The 16,112-nt window shown below is 32.0% G+C and overlaps 1 protein-coding gene across 8 annotated transcripts in view; it reads right to left on the bottom strand.

Moving 5' to 3' along the window:
• The window catches only part of Cadps (calcium-dependent secretion activator 1), a 295,482-nt gene extending 279,583 nt beyond the window's left edge, over nt 1–15,899 (bottom strand). For all 8 annotated transcript variants that reach the window (XM_085824507.1, XM_085824512.1, XM_085824515.1 and 5 more), the window contains exon 1: nt 14,506–15,899. In XM_085824507.1, coding sequence (XP_085680633.1) covers nt 14,506–15,342 — 837 coding nt within the window. In that variant the 5' untranslated portion in view covers nt 15,343–15,899. The remainder of the gene's footprint in view (nt 1–14,505) is intronic.
• Between the last annotated feature and the right edge of the window lie 213 nt (nt 15,900–16,112).

Raw genomic sequence — 16,112 nt, 5'->3', positions numbered from 1 at the left:
TGTTTCACTTCTTGCTCAGAAACTCCAGTATCCCACTATTTATATTAGAAATAGGAACAAATCATAACCCATTCAAATAACCATATTTATCAGTAAACCGTCAAAAATATACATCCAAACTGCTAATTCACACTCAAAATGGCAGTCGTAAAAACAGACAGAAATTTCACAGGATTAAAATTAAGGACCTTCTGCCGATTTTGGCCAAAATTAAGGACTTTTAAGGACCAAAAATCGATTCCAAAAAACTTAAGGACTTTTAAGGACCGTACGAACCCTGTTATCGGTATATCAACAACAACTTGACATAAAAACATAAATTTAAGCAAGAGTAGCTCCACTTTGGTTTATAAGTTCATGCATAATACCTAGATGTTTCTCAAACAGCTATGAATATTTCAATGCCATTTGGAACAACGAATTGAAGTGAAAAACCTTTTTCAACATATGTGACAACAAAAAACAAAATACAGAAACAATTAAATGCGGAATCAATAAAGCTAGACTTCAATAGTCTGTGTTAAAAAATGCAAACACACCCATGCTACTAAATATAATGTATGAGTAGACAACTGGAGCATGAATTAACATTATTTACAAGTAAATTACTTTAATTTTATGTTAAATTTTTTTTAATAAAAATACACTATTTTTCTTTAATTGCCTTTACACAAAGGAACTATCACTGATCTGTTTTAAATATTATTTTAAGATATGTTTTTCTAAGTGTAGAATGGAAAAAACCTTATAATTCTAAGATTTATATGAGTTGACAAAATTTAAAGACCACTGGTATAGTAACATTATGAATGAGAAGTCCCTAAACACTAAAAAAAAAGTAGTCTTGTATAGTTCCATTTTGTCTATAAGCCCTGATCTTCACTAGTAGCTGATATCAGTTTAAGAGTTTCTTATAGATTTACTTTCTAAAAATAAGTCACGGATATAGTGTTCAATGGTCAGATTCACAGTCTTCATCACTTAAGATGGTGTATTTAATTATGGCAAAGCACACAAGGGCTATCTGCCTAAGGGGAGGGATGCCTTCGTGGAGGACTTTCTAAGGGAAACTGGCTCGTATACACGTTACACATGGGGAAAACCACGAAAACGTCCATGCAGCCAGCCCGTTCGTGGGATTCGAACCTCGGACCGAACTACCAGTGTTCAGCGACTTTACCGCTCGGCCGCTGGTGGCCCCATCACTTAAAATGAAAACATGAAGTAGCCATAACTTTATTTGTATTATTCAATCCATTTTATAAATAAGTATAATTCATTAGGAGAAAAATATTTTTATGAGTGCATAAAAAGGATTAATACTGATATTAATTCCATAATTTTGAAAGTGTAATGAATATTTATATATTTTAATGTTTCACATTTTGAGATTTTTTTGGTTACTGTTCAAAATCAGTTACGCCAGCAATTTAACCTTTGACAAACTTCTTAACAAAATGAAAAAATAATTATGTAAACTGCACCAGCGAAATTGAAAAGTTACAGAAGCTGATGGTAAACAGACTTTCAAAGTGGGGAAAAATCAAACTATGCAAAAGACACTCTCAAGTGTTTTTTGCACAAAAGAGCGCAAGTCACTTTGTTTCTTCTCTGAGAGCACTTCATCAAACAGGATCTCAAAAATGGCAAGAACATTTTTTGTTACCCTATTCTAGAATATCACAACTTTAATAACCTGGCCACAAGTCAACTCTGGAAGCACTAGTCAAAATTTAATAAAAAAATTTGTTGGCAATGAATTAACTCTGAGGATCATCTCTATTTAAAAACAGAGTAAGACAAAATCTGCAAATCCATTTATAAAGATCGGTCTAAAATTTAAAAAAAAAAAAAAAAAAAAAAAAAAAAAAAAAAATTACAATTAGATCATGCTACAGTACAGAATTTCTCAAGTACCCTCTATGTAAACCATTCAATAAATTTAAACATTTTAACTGGTACATATATACAAGATAAATGTTTAATATTATTTTAATATTTAAAAAATATAAAATTATAAAATAATGTTATTAGTTTTCTATGCAGCTCTCCCTTCAACTAAATGCTCTTTTCATATTAATCAGTTAAATGCAAGATTCCAGCAGAAAAAATTCCTTTGTCACAACTTTCTAACCTTTCCCGAATGGCCTCCTTCAAATTATCATCATCTCTAATGTGAAGCACACATACTATACTCTTTTAGTTTCTAAAACCAAAAATAAGTATCTTGACATCAGATCTGACAAATATGGTGGATAGAGACAAAAAATTTGCATAGAAATACAATATCAAGAACAATGTCATCCAACAGCACAAGCTTCTGTAGAATGTACCACAGCATTTTATCTTGATGCTTTTTTAGAAATGAATCAATTAATGTAATTAACCCCAATTAACATATTATTTGCACATAATTAAAAAAAAGTAGTCCCTCTTTATCTAAAAAAATGATGCTCCAATCCTTCCTAACAGATTTTTGAGGATCAGAGAAAACCAACATGTTATCACAAAACAGTCTCTCGTTTTATTTCTGAATCAGAAATGTTAAGTTATATTTCATCTCCTAGCATTTGCTTTGAATAAAAAATTTTTATTTGCATTTGTCAAGAAAAGAAATTCTGGAGAACATCCGACTTGATGATTTTTTATTTCGTGCATCAACCTGTGTGCTCATCTGGTGCTGACGTCTGAAATGTCCAGGTTTTCATACAAGATTTTTTTCACATTTAACACTGAAGTCTATTTCTGTAGTAATCTAAAAAAATCTGTTATTTATCTACTTTTCATTACATACTCAGACTTCATCATACATTTGTTCAAAGGTCACATCTATATGGCATTTGATCTGAAATCATCATCTTTTCCCTTATCTATCTAAATATGGTAGGTAACATATATTTTAGTGGTAGAGGAATATCCTGCATCATCACAGACTAGAAGAAGAGTTCATGAATACTTGCTGATTTACACTTCTCCTTCTTCCCTTTTTTTTTTTTTTTTTTTTTTTTAATCCATCACCAAATGATATTTGATATTTCCAGTTAGACTAAATTTTAAAAATCAAATAAGACCTGTGTATGCTTTTCTTTTCATACTTCCAAAAGATGATGCAATCATTTCACTAAATTTCATCATGCCACAAGTATTACATTACACTTAGGCTTAGAATTTATTGAATGACTCTTGTATTTGGATTCCCAGTTTAAGATTGAATCCAGAAATAACAGATGAAAACCAACACAAAGAATGAGGTAAGTATAAAAGTATGAAAGATGGCACTACTTAAATTCCAGATATGAGGCAAGCAGACCAGCCATTAAAAGCCACATAAAACTAAACATGCTAATGTTGTTTTCAGCATATGAATTTAAGCCCAAATGATTAATTTACTATTTATCCTTTGTGTACAAATCAATGATCTCCAAGATGTTATCATCACTCACTTCAATGATTCTCAACCACTGTGCCGCAGCACTTTTGTGTGCCTCTAAATTCTTAATGTGTGCTGCCAAATTTTAAAAATGTATACAGTAAAAATTATAATGGGTTTAATCCTAGTACAGTACAAAGTCCGTAATCCGGACTCGTCGGGACTTCGCCGATTCCAGATTAGGGGTTTTTCCGGATTATAGATCATCAATTTAAATCAGGTAAAATGGCATGCAGAAATTATACAATTAAAAATATGAAACAGTAATTTATGAAATAAAGAGCAATTACGATCTAAAGGGTATCAAAATTTACAAAAAAAAGCTTAATATTTATTTTATTTTTTTTTTTTACTTTATTAAACATTTCTTTCAATGTAAGTTCTTTCGTTTTTTTGCTAATACTTTCGCTTTAATTCTATAAACAGACATAATTTCTTGTTCAGTAATGAACCCTTTTTTTGTTATTCATTGCAAGTGGGATGTTGGAATACACAAAAAATTCAAAAAGTTCCTTTTTCTTTCTGCTTATGTCATATACAGGACTTTCCAATGTTGTACTCCTCGCATAATTTTGAGACGGATATGCCTTTGTCCCTTTTTTGAAGTAATTCCACTTTTTGTTTGATGGACATCGAAACATGCTTTTGCTTTGTAGATCCTTTGGCAGCTCCAGAACTGGAAACTCTTTTTGACATAATCGAAGTTCAAGCTTAATTTTAATAAACTTGCTCTAACAGTCTGCAAAAAATAATAAGCCGGATCCAATTAGAAGATTAAGGAAGAGCGTAATCTGCAACATTAACTAAAATGCCTTAGAATCAGTTAAGATAATTTTAGCCTAGCTTATACCATCCGTTATATATTAACCTTTTCACGATGGCGCACCTTTGTTTAAGACGCTCGTGTGGGACGGAAGGGAATCGAAGGCAGTCACCATACAGGAAAGAGGTTTTGCATCGCTAAGCCTAATTTTATAAAAAAAGTTTCGCTTCTAGCAACATAATTTTTTGTATCCTTTTAGATTATTACTTGAGCTCTTATATATGTTAAAATTAGCACTTAATAACGTTTTTTTTTCTTTATTTTACATGAAAATATACTTAAAAAATTGCTTGTCTTAAAATAATTTTTGGAAGCGCTATTCAAATTATTCCAAAGTTTTAATTGATAAAATCCATCAATAAAGTTTTAAATTAATAAAACAACACAATAAAGACTATTTACAGTAGTAAGAAGTAACAAAATTTAAACTGAAGACTGTGGTAAATCTCGAAGAACGGAGAAGTATCACTTTCTAACTCTTTAGAAAATGAATCATCACTCTCATCTGAGTTAATAAATGGTTCATTGACCATACGATTGTATTCTTCCTCTGATACATAGCGCCTTTCCGCTATAATAGACTGCAGGTGAGGCTTTCTGGAATAAAAAGAGCAGAGACGGAAATATATCTGAAGGGCAATGCAAAACGTAATAATACAGTCAAAAGTCGTTAATCCGGACTCATCGGGACTTCGGCGATTCCGGATTATCGATTTTTCCGGATTATAGATCATCAGTTTAAATCTCGTAAGATGGCATGCAGAAATTCTAAAATTAAAAATATGAAACCGTAATTTATGAAATAAAGAACAATTATGATCTAAAGGGTATCAAAATTTGCAAAAAGAAAAAGCTTAATATTTATTTGTTTACTTTATTAAACATTTCTTTCAATGTAAGTTGTTTAAGTTTTGCTTCGTTTCATGTGATAATACTTTCTCTTTAATTCTATTAAACAGACATAATTTCTTGTTCAGTTACAAAGTTCCGCCGTTCAAGTCCTATAATTGCTGTGTCAAGAACACCGACTAATTTGTCAATCGAAATTTTTTTGTTTTCAAAAACCTCTGTCACTTTTCTTCGCTATCGGACGAGGAACTTGTTTTTAAATCATATCAAAGACGGGAGATGAAATACTACATTTGGTAAGGAATTATAAGCCAAATAAAATAAAAACATCTGCGCTGAAGATAAGGATAGTGCTGACAAATCAACTTCCAATTCATTACGCGCCCGCCGCCGAGCAGCGTGAAATTGATAAACAGATTTCGGATTTCAAAACATACTTTCGCTTTAGATCCTTTACATATTAACAAATATATATCGGAAATTCTATTTGATATAATCGAAAGTTTAAGCTTACTTTTATAAAATTGCTCTTACAGTCTGCAAAAAATAATAAGCCGGATGCAATTCGAAAATTAAGGAACAACGCAATCATCAACATTAACTGAAATAGATAATTAGATAATTTTAGCTTATACGTCCATTATACATAAAATGCGCACGCGAAAACGTATTCTGCACTTGCGCACACTCATATGCGCAGTCGTAAAAGGTCTTACGCGCACGCGTGAACGCCTCTGCGCATGTGTCAACGTGGCGCATGCGCATAAAGTTTTTAGTTTTGATGTCCGGATTATAGATCATTCCGAATTATGGGTGTCCGAATTAACGACTTTTGACTGTACTCCATAACCCTAAAAGACCGTATATAGTAAAGGAAAAATAGAATAAAAAAAAAAGAAATTGGATATAAATCAGACACGCGAATGTTTTCATTAGCATGCAGCGATTTAAAGAGCTCACCTCTGTTTACATTTTCCCTTCTCCCCCCCTCGTAAGAGCTGATGAGTAAAACACCAAAGTCAAGCAGAATATATCAAACTCAAGGTCAGGAGCTTAAAACTGTGTTCATTTCAAAATTAATGGACATAGGATGCCATCTAGTGGCCTTCAGAAAAACATTCCAGCTTAAAATGCACATACACATCACCTGTCCTCTGAATGCAGTCTCTAGCGATGCGTGGATGGGACACCCGGCTGTAAGGGACGTTCTTAGGGAATGCATACATGGAATGCCCATCCTGAAAGGGTTAAACATGCATGCATAAAGCATACAAAAAAAAAGTTTGTGGCTTTGAAGTCCGGATTATAGATCATTCCGGATAATGGATGTCCGGATCACGGACTTTGTACTGCATATGGTACATATGAGAATTGGCGAAATTCGGTTTTTAAGACATTACTAAGCACGCCAACTGTGGTATCTAAGTCGATTTTGGTGCCAAAGACTTCCGTATTTGAATTAACAATTCTTCTGTATTAGAAAGTTGACAAAATTTATTTTTTATCTTCTAAAGTTGAACGAAGTGGAAGAATTAATTTTGCTTTCTAATAATCGAGATTTAATTTTAAAATATTCAGAAGAATCAATTAATTCATTTTGGATTAACATTAGATGTGATTATCCCATGATGGCCAAAAAAAGCTTTAAAAATATTATTAGTTTTCTAAATCTTACTTGTGTGAATTCGGATTTTCAGTATTAACCAACATAAAAACGAAAAAAAGATTGAGACTGTTAAATGTAGAAGATGATATCAGAGTACCATTGTCACTTTTATGACCAAATATAAATGAAATTATCAAAAACATCAAGCTCAAATTTCTCATTAAAAGTATTCTTATTATTAACTTGTAACTGATCCCTTAGTAAACATACTGCTGTTTTTGTAGTACATATTATTTTATTTTGCATTCAAAATTAGCATCATACATCTATTTTACACAGTGTATTATAGGTAAGTAAACAAGTTTTAAACTTATCTTTTTTTGTGCGTGCTGCAAAATTCTGTAATCGTTAAAAGTGTGCCTCACCAAAAAAGGTTGAGAATCACTGATTAACAACATCGAGTGTTTTAGATTTCATGATACAATATACAGTCAAAAGTCATTAATCTGGACTCGTCGGGACTTCGGCGATTCCGTATTATCGATTTTTCCGGATTATAGATCATCAGTTTAAATCTGGTAAGATGGCATGCAGAAATCATAAAATTAAAAATATGAAACCATAATTTATGAAATAAAGAAGAATTATGATCTAAAGAGTATCAAAATTTACAAAAATAGCTTAACACTTATTTGTTTACTTTATTAAACATTTCTTTCAATGTAAGTTGTTTAAGTTGCTTTGTTTTTTATGTGATTATACATTCTCTTTAATTCTATAAACAGACACAATTTCTTGTTCAGTTACAAAGTTCCGCTGTTCAAGTCCTATAATTGCTGTGTTGAGAATACCGACTAATTTGTCAATCGAAATTTTTTCGTTTTCAATAACCTCTGTGTCGCTTTCCTTGATTTAAATCATATCAAAGACGGAGTACATCGAGATGAAATACTACATTTAGTAAGGAATTATAAGCCAAATAAAATAAAAACATCTGCCCTAAAGATAAGGATAGTGCTGACAGATCAACTTCCAATTCATAGCGCGGCGCTGCGCCATTAAAGATAAACAAAGTTTAGATAAACAAAGGATATGCTTTTATCCATTTTTTTGTAGCAATTCCACTTTTTGTTTAATGAACTTCGAAACATACTTTCGCTTTGTAGATCATTTACATATTAATAAATATATATCGGAAATTCTATTTGACATAATTGAAAGTTCAAGCTTATTTTTATAAAATTGCTCTAACAGTCTGCAAAAAATAATAAGCCGAATGCGCATGCGCAGAAAGTTTGTAGCTTTGAGGTGCGGATTGTAGATCATTCCAGATTATAGGTGTCCGAATTAACGACTTTTGACTGTATAGCAATCTTTTTTATTGGATGCACGAAGGACACGAGAATAAGCATAACAGTCATTATTTCACAGGATTAGTTTCGAAGGTTTAAATACAGAATTCAGCTGCAAATGTGTATACTGCACTTCCAATACTTGTTATTCTGTGCATTATTTTAATTTTGAACCTGGGTCTTATTTTCTAACCTTAGTTCCCAAAGTTTTTTAAGAATACAGTCAAAAGTCGTTAATTCGGACACCCATAATCCGGAATAAACTATAATCCGGACCTCAAAGCTTCAAACTTTCTGCGCATGCGTCGCCGACGCATGCGCGTAAGGCCTTTACGGCTGAGAATATGCTTGTGAGCGTGCGCAAAATACGTTTACGAGTGCGTGTTTAATGTATAACGGACGGTATAAGCTAAGCTAAAATTATTTAATTATCTATTTCAGTTAATGTTGCAGATTGCGTTGTTCCTTAATCTTCGAATTGGATCTGGCTTATTATTTTTTGCAGACTGTTAGAGCAATTTTATAAAAGCAAGCTTGAACTTTCGATTATGTCAAAAAGAATTTCCGATATATATTTATTAATATGTAAATGATCTACAAAGCGAAAGTATGTTTCGAAGTTCATTAAACAAAAAGTGGAATTGCTACAAAAAAATGGATAAAGGCATATCCTTTGTTTATCTTTAATGGCGCAGCGCCGCGCTATGAATTGGAAGTTGATCTGTCAGCACTATCCTTATCTTTAGGGCAGATGTTTTTATTTTATTTGGCTTATAATTCCTTACTAAATGTAGTATTTCATCTCGATGTACTCCGTCTTTGATATGATTTAAATCAAGGAAAGCGACACAGAGGTTATTGAAAACGAAAAAATTTCGATTGACAAATTAGTCGGTATTCTCAACACAGCAATTATAGGACTTGAACAGCGGAACTTTGTAACTGAAGAAGAAATTATGTCTGTTTAAAGAATTAAAGAGAATGTATTATCACATAAAAAACGAAGCAACTTAAAAAACTTACATTGAAAGAAATGTTTAATAAAGTAAACAAATAAATATTAAGCTTTTTTTTTTTTTTTTTTTTTTGTAAATTTTGATACCCTTTAGATCATGATTGTTCTTTATGTCATAAATTACGGTTTCTTATTTTTAATTTTATAATTTCTGCATGCCATCTTACCAGATTTAAACTGATGATCTATTATCCGGAAAAATCAATGATGCGGAATCGCCGAAATCCCGACGAGTCCGGATTAATGACTTTTGACTGTACTTTGTTAGAAAGCATGAAAATAATCATACCATCTGTTGTTTCATAAATTACATATTGTACTTAACAGAAGTAAATAAACAGGCAAAAAAATATTTTTACTAAAAATCTCCTTGGCAAAACAAATGCCTCTCGAAATGACACATCAAGAGATTGAAAATTTTCCTTTTTCTTTTTTTTTTTTTTTTTTTCTTTTAAGGTTTTAAAATGGGCAAGTAGTGATGCAATAAGTGCAAGGAAATTTAGATCTTTATATACAAAAGACGAACAAAAAAAAAACTTAAAAAGGAAGAGGAAAGAAAATGCTTTAATTTTCTAGAAATACTTAAATACTTTATAAAATTTACTTTATAAAAAATACCTTTTAAGTTGCATAATAAAAAATTAATGTCTACACACATGTTTATACTATTCTTATTTAGAGTAGTAATTAATTCTTTAATAATAAGTTTGTGATTTGCTGCAATTAAAAAAAAGGGGTAAAAGTTTACAATTGCATGCCCCTTGTTTTTTTGGAAGATTCATTTTTGATGCCAAGACTGGCACCAGGAAGGCACAATTTCAAGCTGGCTGCTACACAAAACCAAAGTAAGAAGTCAAAGAATTGCACAAACTTGATGTACACATACATATCGATCTATTTTCACTTAAAAAAGTCAGGAACCTAAAACCAAGTTAAAACTATCATGGTAACGAGAAAAAGGCTTTCATCACCAAAACTGAACAAAATTTATCATCAACTGAAGAGGCGCCCAGTTCTACACTAGAGCCAAAAAAAGATGATCAGAATAAACAGAATTACTGAGCTCAAATTCCCCCAACTTGCAATCCATCTTTATCATTTATCCCATTTAATAATTTATACCCATTCATCTCTGACAGTTCACTATAATAAAATTAAGTTAGCAAAATGCCTGAATATGTATAAAGTAAGCATTCATAAGCAAATATACAAAGATTTAAATAATGCTTCCTTTTTAATATACAGTGTTTTAAATTATGCTCCCTTTAAACCACCTGTAAATATTTACATTTATTCATTCAGATGCCACCCAACTGGAATAGTGGTTAGTGACGCTGACTGCCGTACCAAAGAGCTTGGTTTCAAATCTAGAAGGCATAGATGTTTGTAAATGTATAATATCTGCAACATGGGAACAATCTAAATATGCGATGAGCTGAAAGTCCTTTAGAAAGGTGGGGAAGAGGGGTGAGAGACCCTCGGACCCATTCCCCCAGGGTGCTCTCTATCAAAATTGGGGGCAAAACAAAGTTGTACTGCCACCTATATAGTGATCCATGCTCTTGCCAATGACAGGTGCAATCTTGCACTCCTTCTAATATAAGTCACAGCAATAACACAACACTCATGCAGATTATTTTTATGGTACTTGCACTAAGATTACTATCCTATAATAAGTATTAACAAACAAGTACTACAGTCAAAAGTCGTTAATTCGGACACCCATAATCCGGACCTCAAAGCTACAAACTTTTTGCGCATGCGTCGTGATGCGCATAGGCATTTACATATGCGCGTAAGACGCGAATATGCATGTGCACATGTGCATAATACGTTTACGCATGCACGTTTAACGTATAACGGATGGTATAAGCTAAGCTAAAATTATCTAATTCAGTTAATGTTGCAGATTGCGTTGTTCCTTAATCTTTGAATTGGATCTGGCTTATTATTTTTCGCAGACTGTTAGAGCAATTTTATAAAAGCAAGCTTGAACTTTCGATTATGTCAAAAAGAATTTCCGATATATATTTACTAATATGTCAAGGATCTACAAAAAGAAAGTATGTTTCGAAGTCCATTAAACAAAAAGTGGAATTGCTGCAAAAAATGGATAAATGCGTATCCTTTGTTTCTCTAACCTCTCCGAAATCTGTTTATCAATTTCACGCTGCTCTGCGGCAGGGGGACGCCGCGGCGCGCAATGAATCGGAAGTTGATCTGTCAGCACTATCCGGCTAATCTTTGGAATATGGTAACAGGTAGTTTGGCAACATTTTGGAGGCGATAAAGGTTACTACCTAGGACTTTGGGAATAATGTGAGAAGTACTCAGTTCCGATTACGCATTATTTTGTGTGAGGGAAATGAGAGATCATGAGATATGTCATGTGACATTAATGGACGAATCACTGTTCTTTAATCAGAAAAGGGGGTAAATTTGTAAAAATATCTGCTGTACTTTATAGCATTAGTTTCATTCTATGTTCTGTGAAACAGTGTTGTTTAATATTTGGATCCCATGGCCATATATAAATTAAATCCGAAATTTTTATTGCATTTATGTGTAATTGAAAAGAATTGCTTAATTGCGGATAAGTATGAATGTCCAACATGTGGCAATGAAATGAGATTGTGTGAAAGGAAGGATATTACAGATAAGTTTGAATGGCGGTGCAAGAAATCTGGTGAAAATGGACATTTTGTGATCCATCATGCACTCAAGATTCTGTAGAAGATTAAGTAAGTTAGTATTTTTAATTATTTGAGGATATTATTCTTATGCATCATTCTAAATGTAAGGAGTAAATAAATTAATATGGTATTATTGGAAAATTGTTATTAGCAATGATTTAGTTTAAAGTAATTAGGATTGTAAGCTAATTTTTATTAATTTAATGTATGTGCTTATTTATATTTTAAGTAGTGTTTTTTTAATTTAATTATATTTTAATTTAATGATTGTGATTTTGAGAGTTATATGCTTGTAGTATTTTGGAATACGTTTGAGTAGAAGTAAATGTACATGGAAAGAATTTAAGTATTTGACACTAAGTATTCGGAACCATTTTTAATGTTTGCGTTATAAATTGGCAGGTGAGGTTTATAATAGGTAATTTAGAGCGAAAAGTTTTTGGATATTTTATTTATTTTATACGTGCAAATGTTCATCCTTGGAAAGGGTATGTACTTTTTCGCAATCAGGTAATTTCATATATGTCCTTTTTACCGAATTTAAAGATTCACAAAATTTTCGCGATCAGGTAATTTCATATACGTTCTTTTTACCGGGTTTAAAGATTGAGAAAATTGTCATGTATTTTCGTGAAATTTTTTTAATTTATGAGAAAAAAGCAGTGTACATGGATATAGTGAAGAGTGTGCGCAATGCCATTTTTGTGCAATTCTGGGATGTTTTTTTAAGCAAAAATAAGTCGGCGTGTACATGGTTTATGTGTATGTGTTATTTTGAAAAACGCGTAAGGAGTATGGTATTGTGCACTTTTTCCCAATTTTGCAGTGAATATTTGTCATGATTAAGCAGTTTTGTTTGATAAAATTTCTAGCATAAGTGTAATTCGGCTAGTAGATTGTAATAGAAAAGAAAAGAAACATGTCTTTACTTCGTGAAGACAAAATGGCGGCGGGGAAAAAAAAATAGAGGGTTGCTGTAGGAGAGTTGGTTGCCAAATTTTCGCCAAAAAATCGTTAAGTTACCATAATGTAAAGATCAACAATAGAATTAAAGAGAAAGTATTATCACATAAAACGAAGCAACTTAAACAACTTACATTGAAAGAAATATTTAATAAAGCAAACAAATAAATATTAAGCTTTTTTTTTTTTTTTTTTTTTTTGTAAATTTTGATACCCTTTAGATCATAATTGCTCTTTATTTCATAAATTAGAGTTTCATATTTTTAATTTTATAATTTCTGCATGCCATCTTACTAGATTTAAACTGATGATCTATAATCCGGAAAAATTGATAATCTGGAATCACCGAAGTCCCGACAAGTACGGATTAACGATTTTTGACTGTATTTATTATGAAACAAATCTTTCTGTTCACTTAATAATGATAATTAAAATGTTCTTAATGATATATCAGTTCAGATACCTTTCCTGAAGCTATTTGGAATGATTTAGATAGATTATTATTTTGTTCAAGAAAATAGCTCTTTCAGATTAAAGTTAACCTACTTCATACAGAAATTGGTAATACAGAGAAAATTTGGAAAGCTTCCTCAAAATTTGCTTCCTACCATAAAATAACCGTTTTACCCTATACATTTCAATTCCTTTTTACTCCTTTAAATAATTAATCGGCTCTAGTGTAGAATTGGGTGCCCCTTCGATTAGCGAAAATTTTTTGTAAAATTTTGTCGATGAAATCTTATTTCTGGTTACCATAATAGTGTAACTTTACTTTAGCCTCCTGAATTTTTTAAAATAAAAATAGACTGATGTATACATGGACAAATTTAAACAGTGCGCAATGCTTAGTTTGTGCAACTCTGGGATGTTTTTTTAAGCGAAAACAGATCGATGTGTACATGGACACAGAGTTTATGCAATTCTTTGACTTTTCATTTTGGTTTTGTGTAGAGGCCAGCTTGAAATTATGTCTTCCTGGTGCCAATCTTAGCGTCACAAAACAATCGCCAAAAAACAAGGGGCACCCAGTTGTAAACTTTTACCAATTAATCAAATTGATTTATAACACTGCATTTTAATGCCCCCTTTGATCCCTCCAAAACCTGTGTACAACTTATGTCTTGTACATTTACAGCATTTTAATATTACCTGAATTTTGCAGACAGCAAAATGAAATTTAATTGAACATAATATTAAATAATAGATAGCATTTAATTTTTAATATTTCCTAGTTATTTTACTGAAATATCAGGGAAATGGAAGCAAATAAAAGAACAGCATTTGATTCATTCAAATAGACAGATAAATAAGCTCAAATCTGAACACGCACTATAAAGACACCTCTTTTAAGGTGACACTCTATCAGAATTATGATACAGTATGATCTTACACATTCAATGATATTTTGAGAACAATTTAAATATTATTCATGTGCTGAAAACTGTGTATTAGTAACACCTTTTCTAAAGTCCCCACCCACTTTCTTTTAAATCTTGTACGAATTTTTAATGTTCAGCCTTTCATTTTACTAAATTCTAAATACAAAAAAAAAAAAAAAAAAAAAAATACTGATCTGAAAAACAAATACACACACATGCAATGCAGTATGTGAAAATAGATACAACAATGCTAAAATAATAAAAATATATGATTCTTATCACAGATACAACCGATTAGCATACCTGCAATACATTATACAAAAGCTTATGTTCAAATGCTAAAATAATAAAAATATATAATAAACTCTTATTACAGATACAAACAATTAGCATACCTGCAAAGCATTATACAAAAGCTGATGTTCAAACTTCTTTATGCCTAGAATATTCTGGAACATATCATATAACTGTTCTTTGCTTAATATAAGTTCAGAGGCAACATTCTGCTGTAACCTACTTTGAGGTTTTCGAGTGTCTTCGTCCCCTCGAAGTATTGCATCGAATTTATTTAACCATGCTGTGAGGACAGTTTCCTTGCTAAGGCCATTGATTTCAGGCAAACTGCGAACTCTTTTCTCAATGTTTATTTTAAAAACATCACGAAAATCTTGTTGTGAACAGGCACCACTTTGTACCATCCTCAATACTCGGTCACTCTTAAGGAAAACTTCATAGTAGTTTTGTACTGCATTATTGAAGGCCTCATCTGCTGCAATAGTTGTCTCCCCCTTGAAGAACGCTTGGAAACGTCCTTGAATTGTTTCGAGCTGCTGCTTCGTGACTTTCAAATTTCTACGGACCATGTCCATAGGTTGTTTTGCATTGAATGGATATGCGATACAGCGCAATACAAACACGTACAGCTGCAGACGCTTCTTCCGCTCTTCTTCCTCCTTCTCAGCTTTATCAACTTCATCTTTTTCTTTATCTTTCTCACTGACCAGAGATGGACTGGGACTAGAAGGTCGAGCTAGACTGTTCGATCTAGACTGAGAACTGCTCACCACGCTTAAGTTATCCGCACCACTGGCTGGCGATATGCTACGGGGAATGCTACTACTCCTTGGGATATCCAAATTTGTCGCAGAAGCAGACAGCGCTGTAGCTTCCGAACTCTCTTCTTCGACTGTTTCATTTTCGCTTTCTTCTTCTGACGACGAGGGTTCTAACATTTTTACAACTGACTAGATATTGCAAGAGGAATCTTATTGGGTAAGGAAGCTACTGCTTCTCTTTTAGCGATATTCGCAAGTTATCATTATGTTTGCTAAATTTCTATTCAAACTGAATAAAATTTTTACACCTAAACCCGTCTGGGCAGAATCAAAGGGTTAAAATTTTACAATATATGTATTTCAACAAGTATTATATGTTATTTTATAAATGTCACTAGATTACAAAATTACTATATAAATAAAAAATATTATATATTTATATATGTATATATATATATATAGATAGATATAAATGTTACATATATATTCAACTACCATAGGAGGAAAACCTTAATACACGAAGTAATAAAATAGGAGGCATTCACAAATTTTTCCCTATCTCATCCAACCCCATACATCATAAAAAATGAACGCCGGACAAAACTGACGTAATTCCATGCCTTAAACGACAACGAATAGAACAAACGGACACACATCCGCAGTTTTTGACTACTGCAGTTAACTAGCTACATTGACACCATTCCACTCTGCAGTGATGGTGTCATCTAGAAATGCGATTCTATGCGCATGCGCTATAGCTAAGCACCGATCTACACCACATACCGAAACTAAATAAACGTCTGTTTTAATATAAATGCAAGTTACTTAAAAACAGTTTATTGCTTCAGATATGCTTTGGAAAACTATTATTTTTACTTTCCACTTCTCTATTTATGTATTTATCCCTGATAATTATCGACAAATATATTAATGCAGTTACGAAATAG

Source organism: Stegodyphus dumicola, chromosome 1 (genome assembly GCF_044657685.1).
Source record: "Stegodyphus dumicola isolate Sdum_Otavi_A_Nest chromosome 1, ASM4465768v1".
Taxonomy (NCBI): Eukaryota; Metazoa; Arthropoda; class Arachnida; order Araneae; family Eresidae; genus Stegodyphus; species Stegodyphus dumicola.
Note: the sequence above shows the minus strand (reverse complement) of the source record. Positions and strands in the feature narration are given on the sequence as shown.